Source organism: Caenorhabditis elegans, chromosome I, assembly GCF_000002985.6.
Source record: "Caenorhabditis elegans chromosome I".
Classification (NCBI taxonomy): domain Eukaryota; kingdom Metazoa; phylum Nematoda; class Chromadorea; order Rhabditida; family Rhabditidae; genus Caenorhabditis; species Caenorhabditis elegans.
The window spans coordinates 10,471,442-10,490,286 of NC_003279.8; the positions used below are offsets into that span (position 1 = coordinate 10,471,442).

At 36.3% G+C, this 18,845-nt stretch overlaps 8 protein-coding genes across 11 annotated transcripts; 4 read left to right on the top strand and 4 right to left on the bottom strand.

The window, feature by feature from the left end:
* Positions 1-69: 69 nt before the first annotated feature.
* On the top strand, positions 70-486 carry Y106G6H.13 (Reverse transcriptase domain-containing protein; the record flags this gene model as incomplete). Its single annotated transcript, NM_001381200.1, has 1 exon — positions 70-486. The coding sequence occupies one exon, from the start codon at positions 70-72 to the stop codon at positions 484-486; it is 417 nt and encodes a 138-aa protein (NP_001366661.1).
* A 268-nt stretch (positions 487-754) lies between these two features.
* Positions 755-1,948, bottom strand: Y106G6H.14 (Osteoclast-stimulating factor 1). Its single transcript, NM_060337.4, has 5 exons — positions 1,852-1,948; positions 1,687-1,804; positions 1,201-1,415; positions 1,012-1,146; positions 755-963 (listed from the first exon to the last, which is right to left on the bottom strand). The coding sequence occupies exons 1-5, from the start codon at positions 1,945-1,947 to the stop codon at positions 865-867; spliced, it is 663 nt and encodes a 220-aa protein (NP_492738.1). The 5' UTR covers position 1,948; the 3' UTR covers positions 755-864.
* Positions 1,949-2,071: 123 nt separating this feature from the next.
* On the bottom strand, positions 2,072-2,994 carry ska-1 (SKA complex subunit 1). Its single transcript, NM_060338.7, has 3 exons — positions 2,909-2,994; positions 2,382-2,854; positions 2,072-2,332 (listed from the first exon to the last, which is right to left on the bottom strand). Exons 1-3 carry the CDS (start codon positions 2,991-2,993, stop codon positions 2,159-2,161), a joined length of 732 nt encoding a protein of 243 aa, NP_492739.1. The 5' UTR covers position 2,994; the 3' UTR covers positions 2,072-2,158.
* Positions 2,995-3,380: 386 nt separating this feature from the next.
* Positions 3,381-4,167, top strand: Y106G6H.16 (Dynein light chain). Its single transcript, NM_060339.5, has 4 exons — positions 3,381-3,549; positions 3,623-3,727; positions 3,777-3,860; positions 3,910-4,167. Exons 1-4 carry the CDS (start codon positions 3,472-3,474, stop codon positions 4,054-4,056), a joined length of 414 nt encoding a protein of 137 aa, NP_492740.1. The 5' UTR covers positions 3,381-3,471; the 3' UTR covers positions 4,057-4,167.
* row-1 (C2H2-type domain-containing protein) lies at positions 4,048-6,688 on the bottom strand. Of its 3 annotated transcripts, none has more exons than NM_001129001.6 (10): positions 6,575-6,688; positions 6,281-6,523; positions 5,945-6,137; positions 5,775-5,896; positions 5,525-5,729; positions 5,338-5,477; positions 4,808-5,294; positions 4,500-4,607; positions 4,362-4,456; positions 4,048-4,313 (listed from the first exon to the last, which is right to left on the bottom strand). In NM_001129001.6, the coding sequence occupies exons 1-10, from the start codon at positions 6,652-6,654 to the stop codon at positions 4,232-4,234; spliced, it is 1,755 nt and encodes a 584-aa protein (NP_001122473.1). In that variant the 5' UTR covers positions 6,655-6,688; the 3' UTR covers positions 4,048-4,231. The 3 variants fall into 3 exon arrangements, with proteins under 3 accessions (NP_001122473.1, NP_492742.1, NP_492741.1); NM_060341.5 differs by having other exon boundaries at positions 4,080-4,313; positions 4,808-5,288; positions 6,281-6,520; NM_060340.8 differs by having other exon boundaries at positions 4,084-4,313; positions 4,808-5,288; positions 6,575-6,677.
* Positions 6,689-7,687: 999 nt separating this feature from the next.
* Positions 7,688-13,528, bottom strand: mus-101 (BRCT domain-containing protein). Of its 2 annotated transcripts, none has more exons than NM_060342.10 (17): positions 13,479-13,528; positions 13,296-13,427; positions 13,109-13,245; positions 12,805-13,048; positions 12,611-12,754; positions 12,325-12,557; positions 11,718-12,005; positions 11,517-11,667; positions 11,226-11,469; positions 10,604-10,766; positions 10,365-10,551; positions 9,771-10,315; positions 9,169-9,376; positions 8,882-9,034; positions 8,471-8,830; positions 8,148-8,339; positions 7,688-8,102 (listed from the first exon to the last, which is right to left on the bottom strand). In NM_060342.10, exons 1-17 carry the CDS (start codon positions 13,518-13,520, stop codon positions 7,977-7,979), a joined length of 3,549 nt encoding a protein of 1,182 aa, NP_492743.3. In that variant the 5' UTR covers positions 13,521-13,528; the 3' UTR covers positions 7,688-7,976. The 2 variants fall into 2 exon arrangements, with proteins under 2 accessions (NP_492743.3, NP_001431034.1); NM_001444141.1 differs by having other exon boundaries at positions 7,861-8,102; positions 13,109-13,257; positions 13,479-13,523.
* A 1,729-nt stretch (positions 13,529-15,257) lies between these two features.
* F37D6.3 (BED-type domain-containing protein) lies at positions 15,258-15,900 on the top strand. The gene is made up of 3 exons (NM_060343.3): positions 15,258-15,311; positions 15,362-15,664; positions 15,714-15,900. The coding sequence occupies exons 1-3, from the start codon at positions 15,273-15,275 to the stop codon at positions 15,879-15,881; spliced, it is 510 nt and encodes a 169-aa protein (NP_492744.1). The 5' UTR covers positions 15,258-15,272; the 3' UTR covers positions 15,882-15,900.
* Positions 15,901-17,010: 1,110 nt separating this feature from the next.
* F37D6.4 (F-box domain-containing protein) lies at positions 17,011-18,144 on the top strand. Its single transcript, NM_060344.5, has 3 exons — positions 17,011-17,292; positions 17,422-17,509; positions 17,562-18,144. Exons 1-3 carry the CDS (start codon positions 17,207-17,209, stop codon positions 18,126-18,128), a joined length of 741 nt encoding a protein of 246 aa, NP_492745.2. The 5' UTR covers positions 17,011-17,206; the 3' UTR covers positions 18,129-18,144.
* Positions 18,145-18,845: the final 701 nt, after the last annotated feature.

The following is an 18,845-nucleotide window of genomic DNA, read 5'->3' on the forward strand; positions in this document are numbered from 1 at the left end:
ACTATAATCGGAATCTCCTATCTAATATTCATTTAAAAAAATGAATAAGTATTTTGCAGCTCACTCAAGATGGCATACGTCGAGAGCTTCTACATGGATGCTAGTTTGGAGAGCGACGCCGACGTTCTTCCAGCATCGGAGAGTGATATGTTTGAGGCACAATTCATTGCCGATGTCCCACTCGACGGCGACGCGATCATTCGTATCGTTGATTCACAACTCGCTTTTGAGCAACGCAACCACGTTGTGTCGGACTATTGCACCATGAAGGCCGCGGAGCTCGAGAAGAACCCGAATCAACTGACAATGAACAGCTCAGTTATGGACAATCAGCAATATTTTGCCCCGCCAAAAAGTGAATCGTCGCAATATGCATGGAACACGAATGATGTTGTCTCTTCTCATCATCAATATGCTGCTCAGAGCCCAAACATCTACACCAACGACTATCACACCAGTGAACCATCCGATTATGCCTATATATAACTTGATGGAATGAGTAAACATTTGTATTTTGGGTTTCTGTATTTACTCGTTATTCAGCCGCAAAATTAGAGAAATCTAGACTTTCGCGACGAGACCCAGCTTATCTATTTCAAGGTGGTCGTAGAATCGTTTAATTTAAGACTTCTCAATCCCTATTCACACATTAAAAAGCAAAACTACGATACTTGAATAGCATTAGTTCTGAAATAGAAAGATTAAAAGTAAAGAAAACCTCGATTCAAACGAGTATTTGAAAAAGGAGAATAGAGGGAAAAAAAAGTTTATCACAGGTTGGGCAAAGTTTCAATAAATATCGACAAGTGTTTGAGAAATAATTACAAGATGTCAAAAGGAATAAATATTGCAAATTTAATAGTCTTAATCAGCATCCGAGTCTGACAAATATTCAGCATACTCTTCTTCATTCACACGATCCTCTTTCATTGCTTTGTCTAGAAGAGCAGCGATATCAGCATCCTGGAATTATTTTTTCTATAGAAAACTTCTATAAAAAACAATATTTACTTTTGTCACATCACTCGGCAGCTTTTGATCTTGATTCCTTACAAATGGATTGGCTGACGAAGCGAGAAGAAGTCTCACACATTCCACGTGGCCTTTGTAGGCCGCTGCATGAAGAGGCGTATCACCGAGTTTGTTCTGAAAATTTAATTTTTAGAGATTCGTTACATGTGAAAGAATATTTCAACAAACCTGAACCGAAACTGCAACTTTTGGATCCTTCAACAACGTATCCACTGCTGGCGCGTGTCCACCATGTGAAGCCCAGTAAAGTGGTGTAGCTCCGGACTTATCGAGGGAGTTGACGGATACCCGCTCTCGAAGACATTCAGCCAGCATATCCATATTTCCACGTCGAGCAGCTTCATGTAGGGGATTCGGGAGCTCTTCCACATTCTCACTGATCACTGAAAAAATAAATATTGGAATTTCTAGAAATCTCGATGAACTCGGTGCAGTTTCGAATTATAAAAGAGGAGGAACGACGGTTTTGCAAAATTGAGATGCGGTTTGATGCATGGCCATTTAAAAATGATTTTGTACTAATGAACTGACGAAAAAAGTTCAAAAACAAGTAATTTAACTAAAAACTGTAAAACCATGTGAATTAATCTACGCTTCTCATCGAACCGCGCCGCAGCTTTGCAAAACATTCCTGATTGTGCTGTAAGTATTCACCATAATTAGCTGGAACCAATCCTTTTTTGCCTCCGATGCTTGCTTGGAACCAATCTTTGTTCGGCTGCTCGTCGCTGACGTACATTAGATCTCCTTCACTGAATGTCAGCTCTTGAGCCTGAATTTATTCAATAATTGGGTTGTTTTTTTCAAATTAAAGCTTACAGATCTGGCTTGAAAATCATAAAGTGCTCGATAAACTTTCACTCGTCCTGGCTTTGGAGCTGGTGGTGGTGGAGCCATTGGTCGAGCTGATGACATTCTGATAAATTTTAAAAATGTTGAAAAATTCATATTTCTAATCAGAACAATAATATTTTTAAAGTAGAATATATTCACCAAAACAAAGGTGTAAAAATTGAAGAATAAATTTTTTTGATCATTTGAAGTAGAAATCCGTTTATTAGCTATTTGACAGAGAAATTTAATACGTTGAGACCAGTTTGAAAAATGTACAAATATCGTAAGGAATTTATGGATAATAGAAAGTCAACGGTCCGCATCGTTCTTCTCGAATTCGACGAATGTGACGAAGGCACGGAATTGCTTTGGCAAATGATGGACGAAGACGGTCTTGGAGCATTGGTCGAATGTCGGTTTCTATGAAGAATAACGTTGTTGGAAGTCTCTTTCTTGCTTTCATTTCCTGAAAAATTATAGATTTATTTTCAATAAAACAAGTAAAACAAACTTACAAGTTCTCGCCAATTGTCCAAAACCTCCCTATCGCTCCTTGTCAGCTGTTTATTAGTTTTCCCCAGGATTTTGCTCTTTTTCATCAGGAAATCATCCATTTTGCTCACTATTTCATTCATCATTTCCAGCGTTAACCGGCCTAGTTGATACTTTGGAATTGTTTTGAATTCTTCATCCGTTATCTGTGGCACAATTCTGATATCATTTTCTTTCGGTTTAGACGATAATCCTTGTTCATTCGGTTCATTGGTTTCGACAAGAGCAGATGATTCTTTACTTTGAGGTACCAATTGTGATTTCACATCGACAATCGTGGAAGCTTCAACTTTGATTCCGAGAAAATCATTCAATTGACTTTTGGTGCAGTTCATACATGTTTCTTCACAGTTGTTTTCCAATTTTTGTTGATCAAAAGCTGCATCATCTAGTAACAACTTGATATTCTTCATTGTATTCAAGAGAGGGCTGATTGCTGAAAGAAGTGATAATGAAGAATGCGAGAAGTTGTGAAGAAAAGTAAACGTACTTGTTTCAAAATTGGGAATATTTTCTCGACATATGCGGAAATTTTCATCGGTCTCTTCGGTAATCCGATCAATAAACGATTCCATTCTGAAACAGGTAATGTTTTAATTTTTAATTTTTAATATGTTATGTTTTGTAGTATTAGAGATATGTTTAATGTATCAACAATTGAAATTGAATCAACGGAAAAGAGCCAAATTCGATAAAGTCTAATTTTAGGGAAAAAGGAAGCAGTGGCCGTTTCTGCTGGATTTAAGAAATAAAGAATGCAGTAGAGCAAGAAAAAAATCTGTTCCAATTTAATTAAGAAGTTATAGCTAATTAAAAAGATAAAACAATTAAATAAATAAAGACAAGACGGCAAGGAACGATGAGTCATATTCGCGCCGTTTTAATTCAGATATACTTCGAGAGGAGTACACATCCGTGGGCGATAGAGCAGCCACAGTTCGAATTTCTAGGCCACGACCATAAAAGCGAATTTTCAAATTTAGATTTTTATCTTTGTTAGAAACGTTTTTCTACAAAATAACATCATATTTATACCTAACCCAATGAAGATAAATGGAAGAAAAAGACGAATTTGATTTATTTATTGAAAAAGCTGAAGAAGTGGTTCGTCTTTTTGAAAATGGGCAGGACGTGAGTTAATTGATGCGATAACGCGTTATAACACTGAAAAATATTCAGTTTCTCTCATCTTTTAATTTTTCAGGTTCGCAACGAAGCAGAAAAATTGCTCAAAGATGCTCTTTCTGTTGACGCAGAATGTGTTCCGTCCACATGTGTAAAGCCAGATAAAATCTGCAAAATCTTAAATGTGAGTTGTTTTTATTTCAAAAGAGATAAAAAATATATTTAATTCTCAGTATCATATAAATAAAACAAGCTCCCCACCAGTTCAAAGTATTCGAATGCGCCATTTTACTCGATCTCCAACAGAAAATAAAAAAGTAGGAGTCATAAATATCTCAATTTTCTGATAAAATGATTATTTTTCAGATAATAAACACAATAAAAGTACAACCTAACTCGTCTTCATGTCTACGATGCACAGTTTTAATAATAATTTTTACCCTTCTTTGTCTCATAGCTTATCATTTCTACTTTTTGCGATTACCAACACGTTGTCCTCGGCCAACGTGGTGAATGGCTTTATAAATGTACAGCAATTTGTTCAAGACATTTGTAATTCATTCAAAATAAGCATGGAAAAGATCGAAATGTGATTCAATGGGAAAACATAATGAAGTAGAGTTTTTAACCGTGGAGAAAAATCGATACAAATAATAGTATCATAATGAGGAGATCAAGCGAGATCGAATCAGTCTTCGGTAGTGACGGCACTCGCCGTGCACTTTTCCATAATTTCCAAACTTTTGTCGTGGTTTTTAGAGAGCATTTTTCTGTAAAAAATGTATTGTATATAGAGTTAGGAAGAAGAAATTACGTACAATAGTGGTAAATCATCAATTGGCTGGTAAACAATATCTTCAAGAATTGGTAAAGGATCTCCTCTCTCCAAATGAATTTTTCGAAGTGTTGCTTCCTGAAAAAAACTTTCCAGTTTAACACGATTGTTTTTAACGTACTTCAGTTTCTGCTTCAGTGTTTGTTGGTTGTGGATATACAGCGAAAAGTTCGAGTTCTTCTTTCGGATCACTTCCCAGCCGGACAATTTCCCGTTTTCTTTCGATATCCTACAATAAAAACATTATATTTTGAAACAAGTCATATATAAGGAAGTGTAAAAATCTACAAAATGGCCCGTTTTGAAATTTTAATGTAACTTTTGACTCGAAGGCTACTGTAGAAATATAGAAAAATGATTAAATTATTTTGCCGAAAAAAAAACGTTGTAGATTTTTTCGCACACTCTTGACACAAAATTCAATCATACATTTATAGACCGACGACATTTGTGATAATGTGATGCTGTTCGGTTCCCATTCCACGACTTGAAGCCACATTCACATTCGAACAGAGTATCCCCAGTAGTCGTCAGATCAAATCCTTCTCGTTCTTTGTCTCCAGCACAGGCAACTTCATCGTTTATCCGACGCCCTTCCAGAGTTTCAAAGAATCTACGTTGAAGTAGGCCTATCTTATTTCTTTTTGACATATGCTCTCTTTCAGTTTCATGGACGGATTTCCGTTCAATCACTTGCCACAGTGAATTGAGCATTGTGTGATCATTGGTACGATGAGCCTCAAGCAATAATCTGCTAGTGAATGTCAGAGCACATACATGACATCGCATTTGTGGTCCCAATGCATGAGAACGCATGTGGTTAACGAATTCGCGAACGAAAATGTGCTTGGATCGACGGACATTTGGACGTAGATCCTCGTGATGGAGACAAATCGGACAGAGAAGAGTTCTGGAACTTTTGAATAATTTAAATATGCTTTTTCTTGAAAAAATCATACTCATTGCTATGCTTCTCAATGAAATGTTGATAAAAGAAAGCTCTAACTGATGTTCGATATTTGCATTTTTGACAATTGTATGGAGCTTCTCCCGAAATGTGTTTTTTCATATGTGTGTTCAATGCAATTGAATTACCAAACTGGAGAAAAACTATGAAATCTGTCTAAAATCATATTTCAAACTCACATCCAGCTCACAAATATTACACGTGGTATCCAGGTGATCTTGCTCCATATGACACTTGACAACGTGAATCGTTTTCAAATGAACAGTACGGAATACTGCGTTACAAAACTGGCAAGTCTGCAATCTCTTCAGTGACAAAGCACTATTTTCAGCGAGTTGAGCTGCATCCGAGTTTCTCAACAGACAAGAGAACATACCATCATCTCTGGAATTTCAATTTAATCCCAATTTAACCCAGAAAAAAACAAACTTTGATTCCTTCTTTTCAATTGGTGGCAACGGAGGATCATGAATAACGTGAGCCCATATGTGATTGATGACTTCAACGACACTTCCACATAATTTGTAGCATTTTGTCGGATTATAGGAACACTGAAAGCATTGAAATTTTAGTTTTCAATCTGCAATCTCCTAGCCTACCATGAATTTTCCCTCGATTTTCTTTGTGTTATATCTAGAAGATCTTCGTGATGGTTCATAACTCTCAGTTGCTTCGAACATATAATGTCCTTTGTAAATGTTCGGAGTATTTCCGGCATTCTGATTGTTTCGTGTTCGTTGTATTGATGTAGATGGGACGACCGCCGGTGTACTGTGGACAGATGAAAATGGTCTACAAAAATCGCAAAAATTTAAATTCATCTAGTCCGACTTGAGAAATTAATCTAAAGCATTCAAAATGGTACTATAAGACCTTTTAGAAACTTATTAAAATGTGTAAATGAAAATTTATTTGTCTACTCCCATATTGGTTACCTTTTTAGACCTTTTGCCGCTAGTTGTACTAGAAATTGAGGATTTTGAAGAATAGCTGTCGCAGGCAATGAAGGCCTCGAATTTCGAATTCCTGTGGGAATTTCATTTCCTCGGAACGCAGGCTGATTCTTATTGTAGACGTCTGAGAGCCTTCTTATTCCGATCTGATCAAAATTCAAATTTTTTCCAGTCGAAACGTGAACTGTTGCTTGACTGTTGTTACCATGATTTGCTGTCGTACTGCTGAAAATACGGTAGATCGATTTCGAAGTGATTAACGGTTGATCTACATACGTTTTCAGAACGACGGGAGGTCTAGGCGTCAAAGGAATTACATCGTCGTCATCGTCGGAAAGTGTGATTACTTCTGCCATTGAATTTTCTTGTTGGTTATTGACTGGAAGTGTTCTAAAAACGAGATATTACGAGAATACAAGAGAGAGAGAGAAAATAAGAGAATTCCGAAGAATCGATCCGTTGATCAGGGGAGTGAGGGTGGAATGAAGACGTCGGGCGCCTATTCAAGAGACGCAGAATGGATAGAGAGGGAGAAAACGGAAGCGAAATGTGTGGCGGAGGGGCGCACTTTCATGTTTTCAATTGAGCTTGCTCCACGAGCTAGCATGGGAGAAATGTGAATTAGATAGGAAATTGTGAAATCGGAGGATTAGAATTACTTGGTTCAGAAATATCAGGTCTAAAACTAGAACTTTTCGTTCTGAAACTTAGATATTTCAAATCTAAATCTAAAGATGTGAAATCAATAATAAGTCGTTTTTATTTGACAGAGAGAGCTGGCTCTTGATTGAAATGTACTAAATAAACAGAGCCAAATAATATTGATTTGAAAATTTTAGTTAAAGATCTTTCTCGAGATAACATTAAAAATTCAAGTCTGTTGTATGATCTCCAGAACTCGCGCCAAATCTATTTTTGAAATATGTGAAGTTACATTGCGCCTCCTAGAGATCAAATGGCGAGCTGAAAGATCAATATACATGAAAATCGTACACTATCAAATCAAAAAAAGCTATTCCAAAAAGTGCTGTGAATTCTAAAATATATAATACATTATTTTTGAGTAAAACTGTGACCTGTTTTTCTATCTGCGCACGGTTTCTGATTGAAATGATTAAGTTTAAATAAATTATTGATTTTTTCAGTGGAAATATGACATATGTATAAGCGAAACTTTCGTTAAAACATTAAATGTATTGTAACAAATAAGCTCCGAAATTCAAATACCTTTTGAAGAATTTTAAAAGTAAGATATTTTGGTGTGGGACTAAAACCAAAATTTCTGGAAACGTTGTTAAAATTTCAAATACTAATCCAAAAAATACATAAGAAAACCATTCACTAGAGCGTAATTGCAAAAAGGGTAGTGCAAGAGAATGGAAGTAATTTATTGATTATTTTCCCGTTGTGCAAACCGTAGACAGCGGGAACATATGGCATGAGAGGCAGCTGCGCGCGTTTTCCCACTTGTTTGAAAAGATATTCTCTTATAAGAAATGAAACGAGAAGAATAAAATTACGTTATTTAAACGATTCAAAATAAATTAAAGCAACGAGGACAAGCAAAATTATTGAAAACTTTACGAAACAAAAAATTGAAACAATCACTAGAAATTTAAAAAAGACAAAAAATGAAACCAATTAAAAATATATAGCACATTTAGAAAATCGGAATGGCTCATGCTTTCATGTAGACATTATGCCAAAACTTGGTTCGATTTAGATTATCTCTGTCGATTAGGAAGTCGTAAAGGATGTCGAAGACGTAGATCGGAATATTATCACGTTTCAGCAACACAGCGCTCTTAAAATTTGAATAAATTTTATCGAAGAGATTTTCTTAATTTACCTGAGGATTCCATGGGAACTCTTTGGATGCCAAAACAATGTTAGGCTTAAGTGTAGATACTTCTACATACTCGGAAATCGAATGAACAATGGCACCACCGGCTTCCAGAATCGATGAAAATACGCCAGCTCTCTTATCGTCGAGATGAATTACGCAACGCCAATCCGAGAATGCTCCATTTTGACGATTCTCCTGAAAGATTTGCCCGTTTCAAACAGGTTGAGCAGACTAGTGAGTTTTGAATGTTTTTGGTTCTAGTAAATTTAAATTTCAATTCAGAAATTGACCCAAAAAGCCAGAAAGCTACATATCTAGAAACTGACCATGCTAACTGAAAATGTAACCGGCATCTCTGCCACACGTTGCCTCCATAATCCACAAACAGCTGCTAGATTCTCGGAAACTTTCCGACTATCTCGTTCTTTGAGGGACTCGTTCTTTTTCGAACACGCCAACAACTTTTCTCGAGTCCACTCAAATGATTTTTCATCGAGCCATCGACCAACTTCAGCACTTTTAGTCACATAATCAGGTGTTAGACACCATTTTCCAGCTGCAATTGAGCAAAGAACTTTTGGAGCTCTTTGCATGTTGCTCGCAATCAGATGAGTCACATCTTTATTGAATTCACGTTCGATGGTACCACCAAGCTTCATGATAGTTTCTTGTAGATCTGCGGCTCGCTGAAAAAAACAAATATATAGAATTGAAAATCAAAACTTAAGAAATCTAACTTGAGGATCCATATTAGAAACACTGAGCAAAAAACGTGGATTCATTGCATATCGACGGTTCAGATCTTCGTGTTCTTGATTTTGATCTGCGAATGATTCATCCATTGGCATATATCTCATTGAACGGTTTACATCACGAACAAGAACGGGAGTCTGAAAAATACACATTTATCTCATAGTTTTAATAAGCTGGCTATGAGTTTAATATATTTAATTCCTTAAACTATTCGGACAATACTGGAAACTATTAAATCTTCTAACGGTGATATACAACAGAAATGCCATACACTAGAGACAGTTTTTCGATTTTCTGGAACTCTGGGTCGAATTAGGTGGCACGTGGAAGGCTCATCCTCGAAATCTTCGTTTCTTCCAGTGTTCACGACAGCTTTTCGAAGGATGCTTCCAACTCGAGAAGTTGTCAGCGTTTCCTGTGTTTCACGTGCCGGTGACTCCATATTGTTGATGTATTCGCTAACACCGTCGAGTTGGAGGCTATAAAATTGGATAACATTGACAAATTATGTGTTATTTTAAAGTTTTGCAACTAAATTTTTTTTTCAGAAATATCTAAATGAGTTTAAGATATTACCATTATAACTCCCAAAAATGCTCCGAAAATACGGTCCGGAGAAATATTCTCCCGATTCTTCAAAATTTAATGTAATAATGTCTCATGTTTTTTTTCTTTTTTAAAATATACATTTCAAAAAACCTGATCAACAATATTTTTGAGATGAAGCTCCAGGAAAAGCTTATTAATAGAGAAAAAGTTGCACAAAATGCTGAAATACACATTTCTTTTTTTGAAAATCGCAATAACCTACAAATTACGGTAGTTAAAATTTAGAATTTCACAATTTTCATAATTTGCAACCAGAAAACTCACTTCATCGTATATGGCTTTCGAAGATCGGGGAAATAAGGATTCACATAGGGGGTCGTCATGTCACCGATGTTCCCATTCCCAGTTTCTACTGGTAGATCCTGTACTCGATGTCTATCTTCAACCTCAACTTCCATTTCTTGTGTACTATTATTCTTCTCTCGAGAACACTTTTCCCAGAGATCATCGTCTCGTTGAAATCCACTTAGAGGCCTCGTGTTGTTCTTATACAGGAAGTTATCAATTGGCTGCAATCGACATCTGCTCACACTGGCTATAATCCATGAAAAATCGAGTGTTCGGGAATGGTATCTTGGTGGATTGTCTTCTGCATCAATCATAATAATAAAATCCTTTGGTTCCAACTGCTCCACAATTCTTCCTCCATTGTCCTCGATAATATCTCTTACACGATCACGGAGAAATGGATCTTTGCATTTTAATTGGAAGCCACGTTGATTGAAAATTAGAATTGGAGGACGGGGAAGTGGTACAAATAATGGATAACACGATCGATTGAGAAATCTGTTGTTTCCGATGCTCGCGTACTGAAAAATAAATATATTGTCTGGCATATTGTCAGGTTTCAATCTTTACAATATAAAAATCCGTGACAACAGCATCAAATGAAATCAACTCGTGCATTGGTCCAGAATGTCCGAAAATCACAAACTCCGCATAATCTGGATCGTCCATCAGTTTGCCTCCATTCAACGGAATTTTCTCTTTCAAATCATCAGAAACTTCTTGATCGACGGAACAATGGACACAATACGTGTGATATCTGAAAATGAGAATATGGAAAAGGAACATAAAAAAATAAAATACAATCGTACGAGAAAATTCCGACTTGAGTTGAAGTAGAGCTTGGTCCTGATGTTTTACCATATGGAATGGTTGATTTAGACGAGGTCCGGGGAAGAGGCTGAGGTCTTACTGGTTGCAGTTGAGATTGAGAAGATTGTGATTCATCAGCTGTATTTTCAGTCCATTGATAACCTGAAAAAATTAATAGTTAAACTGTTCGTTCCATCCAGAGGTATTCGACACTTTTTTCGGTTCACTGTTGTATCGAAGTTTTTTTTTCCGGAGAATCATACATATATTATAAATATTTGTTATTTTCTGAAGATAACTTTATTTTCAGTTAAGTTTTGAGAAGTTGCATCAAAAGTTTCGTCGAAATATTTTGGTGTTTTTTGAGAACATCGAAATTATAAGGAAAAAATTGGGAGATATGTCAAAAATAGGTTTATGTTGATGAGAAAAAAAAAGTTTTGTAAAACGAAACTTCGAAGTTAAAAAAAAATTCAGTTTTAAACTGAAATCTTCAAGCAACTTATCGAAGCTATTAATTAAAGATGAAGTTTTCTTCAGAAAATACAAATATTTCTCTATTTACAAATTTCCGAAAAAAAACTTCGAAAGAGAAAGAGGATGTTGTAAAAGTGCTGAGACCTTCCACTGAAATCATTTTCCGCTGTTTGACACACTCGACCACCCATCCAACAGTAACAATTGCAATATCTTCTTGATGAAGGTGTTTTCGAATGGTAATTCGTTCTTGTTGATTCGGCGAAACTACAACCACATTCGTTGCTGATGTGAATTTTGCGACACGCGTTGCTCCAGTCTCGTTCAGAAATCGACGCCATTTTTCCATTCGAGACTCGTCGACTCCACATATATAGAACATGCAGTTCTGAAAAATTGATGTTAATTTTGATTTAAAGAATAGAAAAAAAAAACTTCAAAAAGATCTCCAAGTCCATCGTCAATATTTTTTCGAAGTTCATCGATAGGATCAGAAATAACGTCAGCAATATTTTGAACGGATGCTGTTTGAGTAGTTGGATATCGAATCAGTGGAGTAGTTTGAACTCGAGCTATTGGAGTTGATCTGAATATCGAAAATTCATTGTTCTTTCTAAAATTTCCGTTTTCACATACATTCCATCTCTAACTCCGCTTCCAGATCTTCCTAATGTTGAATCATTATTCGTAAAAGTACTCGACGGGATTTTTGACGTAGAAGCAAATGAAATAAACGAAGATCCTGATTGATGTTGATATGATTGATCCATTTGTGGAATAGAAGAATTGAATGAAGATGTACCCAAACGACCTCCATGTCCAGCGATTGATGAGATATCCGGCACACTTTCAGTCACATTAGCATCACGTTTCGGGGTGGAAGATCGAATATGATCAGCCGTTAAATATTTTGGATGATATTTTCTGTAAAACGCTTTTTCTGGCAACATCATTTGAATGGAAAGTAGAGCGCCCAAAAACGAGCAAATTTTATAATGAAACACAGAAAAAAAAACTGAAAAAAAAGGATTATTTTGCTAAAAACGGAATTTTCATTTTCCTGTCATTGTCGCAGTTTTTATTAAATCCTAAATTTTTATTGCATGTTTTGATAGCTTATCTCGCGTAAGCTCGTTGATTTAAGAATATATTTTTTCTGCAAAATGTTCCTCTTTTTCGGATTTTTTAATGTTTTTTGAATGAATGTCGCTTGATTTGAGCCAATTCCCTCTCAAAAACGAACCCCGCATCTACAAGATGTCCTAAATCTACACATTTCCGAATCCATCGAGACTGCACAATTTGCATTGATTTCCATTCAACAGCTTTTGCATATTTTACTCCAGTAATTTTATCACTGATAAGATAGCTACATCTGGTTTTTGACATGGTTCCAGGCACTTTTCCTCCGTGATCTTCAATCAGCTGAATGAAATTGGTACGATCAGCGCCGTCGATCGATGTGATTGCCATTTCCTGAATTTAAATGTATAAAACTGAAATTCAAATTCATGATTTCGATCACTCACGAGCCCTTCAAAAACTCTCAATGCATAGGAATTAACTGAATCCCGCGATAAAGCACTAAATCTGCCCATTGTGGTTTGAGAAGTTTCCCAGAGATCATCAATCCATCCGATTCGCATTAATTTGATTGAATTATTGACAGCAGCCTGGAATTTTTTTATTTTATTTTAAATTTCTGCTTGATATACTATTTAACCTTATACTTTTCCGTCTGTTCTGCTTTTTCAGTTACTAGGTGAGTCGTTTCGTGATATAGAGCATCTCCAACCACTCCACACATCCATCCGATTTTTTCGTAGAGTTCTTGCTTTTTCGTAAGATTCAACCCGGTGAAACTGATTTTTACGTCTTGAAAAACACTGGAATACACTGGATGATTCCATTGTGGGAGCTGCTTCCCATCTTCGATACTTTCAAGAACAATTGGAGGACCGTATACTCTGAATATTGTAATTTTATTTTGTGGACTTGAATTTATTTGAATTTAATTTAACACAAACTTCAATTTCCGGGCTTGAAGTTTTCGAAAAAGCTTTCCGCGGAAACAGGGTAAAACGAAAAAGTCTTCAGATTTCTGCAGATCTTCGAGTGCATCTGAATCAATCCATTCTGGCATGATTCCCACAGCTTTTGCAGTCTGAAAATACGCCTAAAACTTGAAAAATAAATAAATTAATAACGCAATACTTTGAATAACTCTTCTAAATTGCGAATTTCTTTGACTGTTGGTTCATTGGGAAGATCGACAAAGTACAATGTGAACGGAGAATCTTCTTCATCGTCATCGCAAAGCACCGACTCGTCTTGCATCCTACTGACCTGAAATTTGAAGTTTTGATATTAAAATTGTTGAAAATCAGATATAATTACCTCACTCCTTCGTGCCTTCTTCGGGGCCGGAGGTGCCTCCATTGTAAAATCTGGAATATTTTGATAATAAAAAAAGCTAATTTCGCCAGTAAAAAACTCAAGAATTGGCAGGGTAGGGTGTTAACATTAAGTTCAAAAATGACAGTTTCGCGCGTGTGAAATGCGAACAGACACGACGGGAAGTGGTATGACTGTCTGCGTCTCTCGATATTCTGAATAACAGAACTGCTGACAGTTTCTCTCATTTGTATGAAGAAATTTGTGAAAAGAGTTCAATCTGGAAGATGGAAATGTGAACATGGAGAAAACAATTGATCAGAGTAATTTAAATTATCTCAAAGCCAAAAACTGTACGGAACAGCGGCTTATAGCATCTCTATTTGAATGAAAATTATATAGCAGTTTCTCTTTAAAAACTTTTCCGAAAAAATCATCGGAAAAACCACTTCCTATTTTCCAAGTATCATCGCGCGTAAGTATTGTCCTTTTTGGATTTAAGGTTCAACGATACATTTTCACATACTGAAAAATGACGATACATTTTCATATTAGCGAGGAAAGGATGAAGAGTTCAACAACACCCAAAATTTCGAGATTCTACCGGAAGTTGATGTAAAAAAAAAGTAAAAAAAAAGGAGACCCGAAGAACTCGGGGATGTCCAATTGGGGGGATTACCAACTCGGGGGATTGGCCCCGCCCACAGAACCGTGGCTTGCAATACGCCCATTTCTGCAACTGCCGCACGGTTTTGAAACTGTATTTTTCTTGTTAATTCTCGCTCTATTGAGAAAAATACAGTTTCGAAACCGTGCGGCAGTTGCAGAAATGGGCGTATTGCAAGCCACGGTTCTGTGGGCGGGGCCAATCCCCCGAGTTGGTAATCCCCCCAATTGGACATCCCCCGAGTTCTTTGGGTCTCAAAAAAAGTAAACTATAAATTTTCCGTGGATCTGCAAAATTACGTGAAGTGTTTGTTTGCTTACGTTGCATACCGTAATCTGGAAAGCCGCCAATATCCTAAATTTCTCATGTCAAAAATCTTCAAGCTTGCCGGCCCAATTAACATTTTCAATTAACACCGAAAACACCGGAAACATATTTTTAAAAATGTAAAATGAACACGTGTATTCAGCTCGACCAACGCCTCGAAAATTTTCACAAAAAGGCGGGAAAAAATATTTGAATTCCCCAAGAGGAATTTCACCGCAGCGCGTGCAAAAGTCTGCATTTGCGCGTGACGGTGTTTGCACAAATTACACCGAATGGTCGAGCTGAAAACACGTGATGAATAAAAAACCTTTAAAAACTGTTGGTCTTAAAGGACCTATTCAATATGTTGTTGCTGGGTCTCACCACGATTGCTAATTAATACCGTAGTCAAGAGGCTTGGAAATCTTTTTTCCTAATATTCCATAAAACTTGTAAAATCTTTTGAAAATGTCTTTGTCTTCTTCAATTTCATGGTGTAAAATTAGTTTATTTCGAAAAATTTCGGTCAAAATTATGTCAATTTCAGTTTCAGACATGAAAACATTTAGAATAGATCAAAAATTGTTTGTCCCCAGTTTACGGCGCGAGCGGAAAATTTATGCGATTGTGTTTTCAAACTCGGAAGTTTTTTTTTTTTTCATACGGCTCAACGGCTCGATTCTTGATCAGTTTTTTCCATACTTTCTTGAAAAAAACAGGTCATTTTAAACCTTTTATCTATCTCTTACTTCTATTATATGATTTTATTTACGAAGCTAAAATGCCCATTTTTAACTTTCATAAATTACAGATTCGCTGACAAGATGAGTGACGAAATGCCTTATGAAATCAGCGTAAAGATTGTAATCAATTTATTTATTATTTATTGGTTTTCATTTTCTATTTCTTGCAGTACGCGCTGATCCCAAGAGAGTTCTTATGGACTGACGGGTCTTCTGTTCAGTGTGGACTCTGTCGCCAAAACAACGCATCTGTCACGCTTCCTCATGCGCCCGGAGCCATAAGGCACTTCAAACGACGCCACCGAAAGACATATAATTCCTTCTCTAAAGAAGTTCGGTATCAAGACTACCGGGCTCAAGGCGAAGCTGGACAAGATCCCAATTTCGAATACAATCGGTATCCAGTCCAAAACCAACATATGATGGCTCAAGGCCCAGGTGTCTACCCAATGTTGGCTGCTGCCGCTCCTCAGGTAGGCTTACTTGTTTTGCAATACTTAATTTAATGTTAAACTTTTTCAGGAGCAAAATCATCTTCTTGGTGATCGCATCTACGCTGGTGTCTCCCAAAACTGCATGGGATATCCACAAAATCCGCAAGAAGGGCCACGTGGACCACCACAGCCCTGGAACATCGATATTTCATCTTTCGTTGTTTTCATTGTCATTTTGTTTTTTTCATCTATATGAATAACAAAAAATGCAGAATCGGATTAGTGCTACAGTAGTTTTTTAAAGAATTACTGTAGTTTTCGCTACGAGATATTTTGCGCGTCAAATATGTTGCGTATTACGCACTTTCTGAATTCACTCTTCCCGGTATTGGAGAGAGAGTCACTACTGATGAGACCATTCTCTCTCCGTAAAATTAATTTGTATTAAGTCCTAGTCTAGTGGGAATGATCGAAACTGGGCAAATATTGTTCAACCACGTGTATGGCCCTCGGCAAAACGGCCTAACTTCATAGCATACTCTTGCAACTTCTTAACAACAATTAGGCATTTTAGCTTTTAAGCAAACTTCTGCAGCTTTTCAGACGACTTTTGCAATTTCTTAACAGATGTAAAGCTAAATTTCGCTCACAATCCCGTGGGTTTTCGCAACTTCTTAACTGCTTTTTACAAAGTTATACAAATGTTTTTATTGAGTTGCAGGAGTATGCTATGAAGTTGCGACGTTTTGCCGAGCAGTCCTGGACACTGGTAACTGTGATGTCGCCTGTGTCAAAAGTGAAATCAATCAACCACTTTTTGTCTCTACATATATTCACACATGTATATTGACACATAAAGTGTTACTTAACATCGACAGGTGGATGGATCAGTCGATTGACATTGAGAAACGAAGGAATCGATTGTTTCCCAGCCATCTGACCCAGAGACTATAAGATTCGATAGAACGCATTGTCTTCATTCATTCCTTTCATTTTATTGCATCGACTTTATTGCACCAGTTGCGCGAGAAATTTCTTTCAAAATAGGTTCTTTCAAATTCACAATGCAAACAATTTGATATCCAAAGTTTTATAAGCTCCCTCCCAATATTCGAAATATCAAATCTTAATTCTTGTTTCATTCCTCCAATAATGTCTGTAATAGAATTTTTTGGAAAGTGTTCTGTCAATAAAGTCCAACTTCAAAGTTTCAATAAAAATGCTAATATTTTCTCATGACACCATCAATATTCTTTCAATTACCAGATGTTTTTTTTATTCAAACTTAAACATCTACATATATGCTCAATTTCGGCATATGAAACAAAGAAGTCTATTTACATCTGGTGTTCGAGATACGGTTTCCCATCCTTTGCCAGTCCTGGCTGTCTACTTAAAGTGTTACTTAATGGTGAATGGATCAGTCGACTGACATTGAGAAACGAACGAATCGATTGTTTCCCAGCCATCTGACCCAGAGTCTCTACAAGATTCTATAGTACGCATTGTCTTCATTCATTTCTTCCATTCTATTCACATCGATTCAATACCAGTTACTCGAGAAGTTGTCAATCTTCAAATATGGAAAACGTCACCAATTTTCCTCTACTTCAACTTCCTTCCAAGACTATTCAAGTTGTGCTGAGTATTATGAGTCCATTTGAACTGTAAGTTTTCAATTTATTTTATAGTTTCATCACTGTTAGTAGATGATGGAATTTTCCACGCCCTCATTCACATTAATGCTCTCAAATTCATAGAATTCGAATTTTCAGTTTATAAATAAATAATTTCAGAATCAATTTCTCAAAGTCGAGTGCGGAAGCAAAGAAAGTAGTTAAACAGTTCGCAAATGCTAAAAGGAGGGAATTATACAAATTTAAGGTTTGCATAGGACTTATTCCATTTGTGGCGTTTGTATGAAATGAATTTGAAGAAATATGTAGATTCGAGTTTGTCTGGACGAAATATTTCAAAACAAGGTTTTTCATCTACTTTGAAGAAGTTGGCAGGGAAGGTTCCACTTTTTTTCTTTGTTTCTATGAGGGAGGAATGTGAAAAAAATATAATAATCAGCTCAGAAAGCTTTCATACAGTACCTGCCCCATGGATTACATTGAATCATCTATTCAATTTTGATTGCTCAATTATAATAATTAACAATCCAATTATAACACCAAAAGAGTGGAATATATTCATCCGTCATTGGAAGTCCTATTATTCCAACCCAACACTTAAACGTCTTATATTCCAATATCAAAGCTTAAACGATGTGCATGTTATTATGAATCTACCCCACCATGAAATTGATCCAATGGAATTTGAAATAACTCGTGTTGATGGAACAAAAGCTATTTGCGGTTTCTATACCGGCGGAGGCAATCAGTTATTCAGAATGCAAACAATCAGATCTCCTAATCTGTTTAATTGTATTTATGTTTTGTATTGCCTGCCAGTTATCCTATTTTTATGTTTTAAATACAAAAAAAAATGTTTTCAATAAAAATACCAAATGATTGGCGAAAACATTGATATACAAAATTTTTTTTGTCGACTTCCAAAGTTATGAATGGCAAAAACTGAGTAATTGTCACTGTTTCAAAATGTTCAAATTTTTTTTTGAAATATTTTTTCCCGACATCTGGCCATTTTGGCCCCCAGTTTTTAACACTTTCCCTACCTTTAAATATGGTATTGATTCAAATGAACTTTCTCATGACTCCTGGAATGTACAATAGCATTATACTTTTTCTATTCACCAGATGTGTTAATATTCACACTTAAACATGAACAGGTGGTAGGAGCATCTGGCTGATAAAATTGGAAAACAAGAATTGATTGATTCTCAGTCATCATATGATTTTCCAAACGTTCGCAGATTTCTTCGGAACCTCTTCTTTCACTGAAAACCAATTCTGGTCTGAAACCAAAAACCACGATTACTACTATTTAAAAAGGTTTTGAGTTTTTGGTGAGAATCTAGATCAGTTCAAAATCACAAACAACCAGTGTAAAAACACAATAGTGACATAATTGGAGACTTTGTGTTGGTTGGTTCGTGGGGGTCAGATCCCAGAAAAAAAGACCCGCGTCTCTAACAAAATTGGGTGTAATTTGCAAATCGACTTGGTAGTGTCCTCCAGACCGGACATACAACTTTTTCGAACGAAATCAACAAAAATGTACATGCTGAGAGAGTTCAGAGAGTGGAAGAAACCAA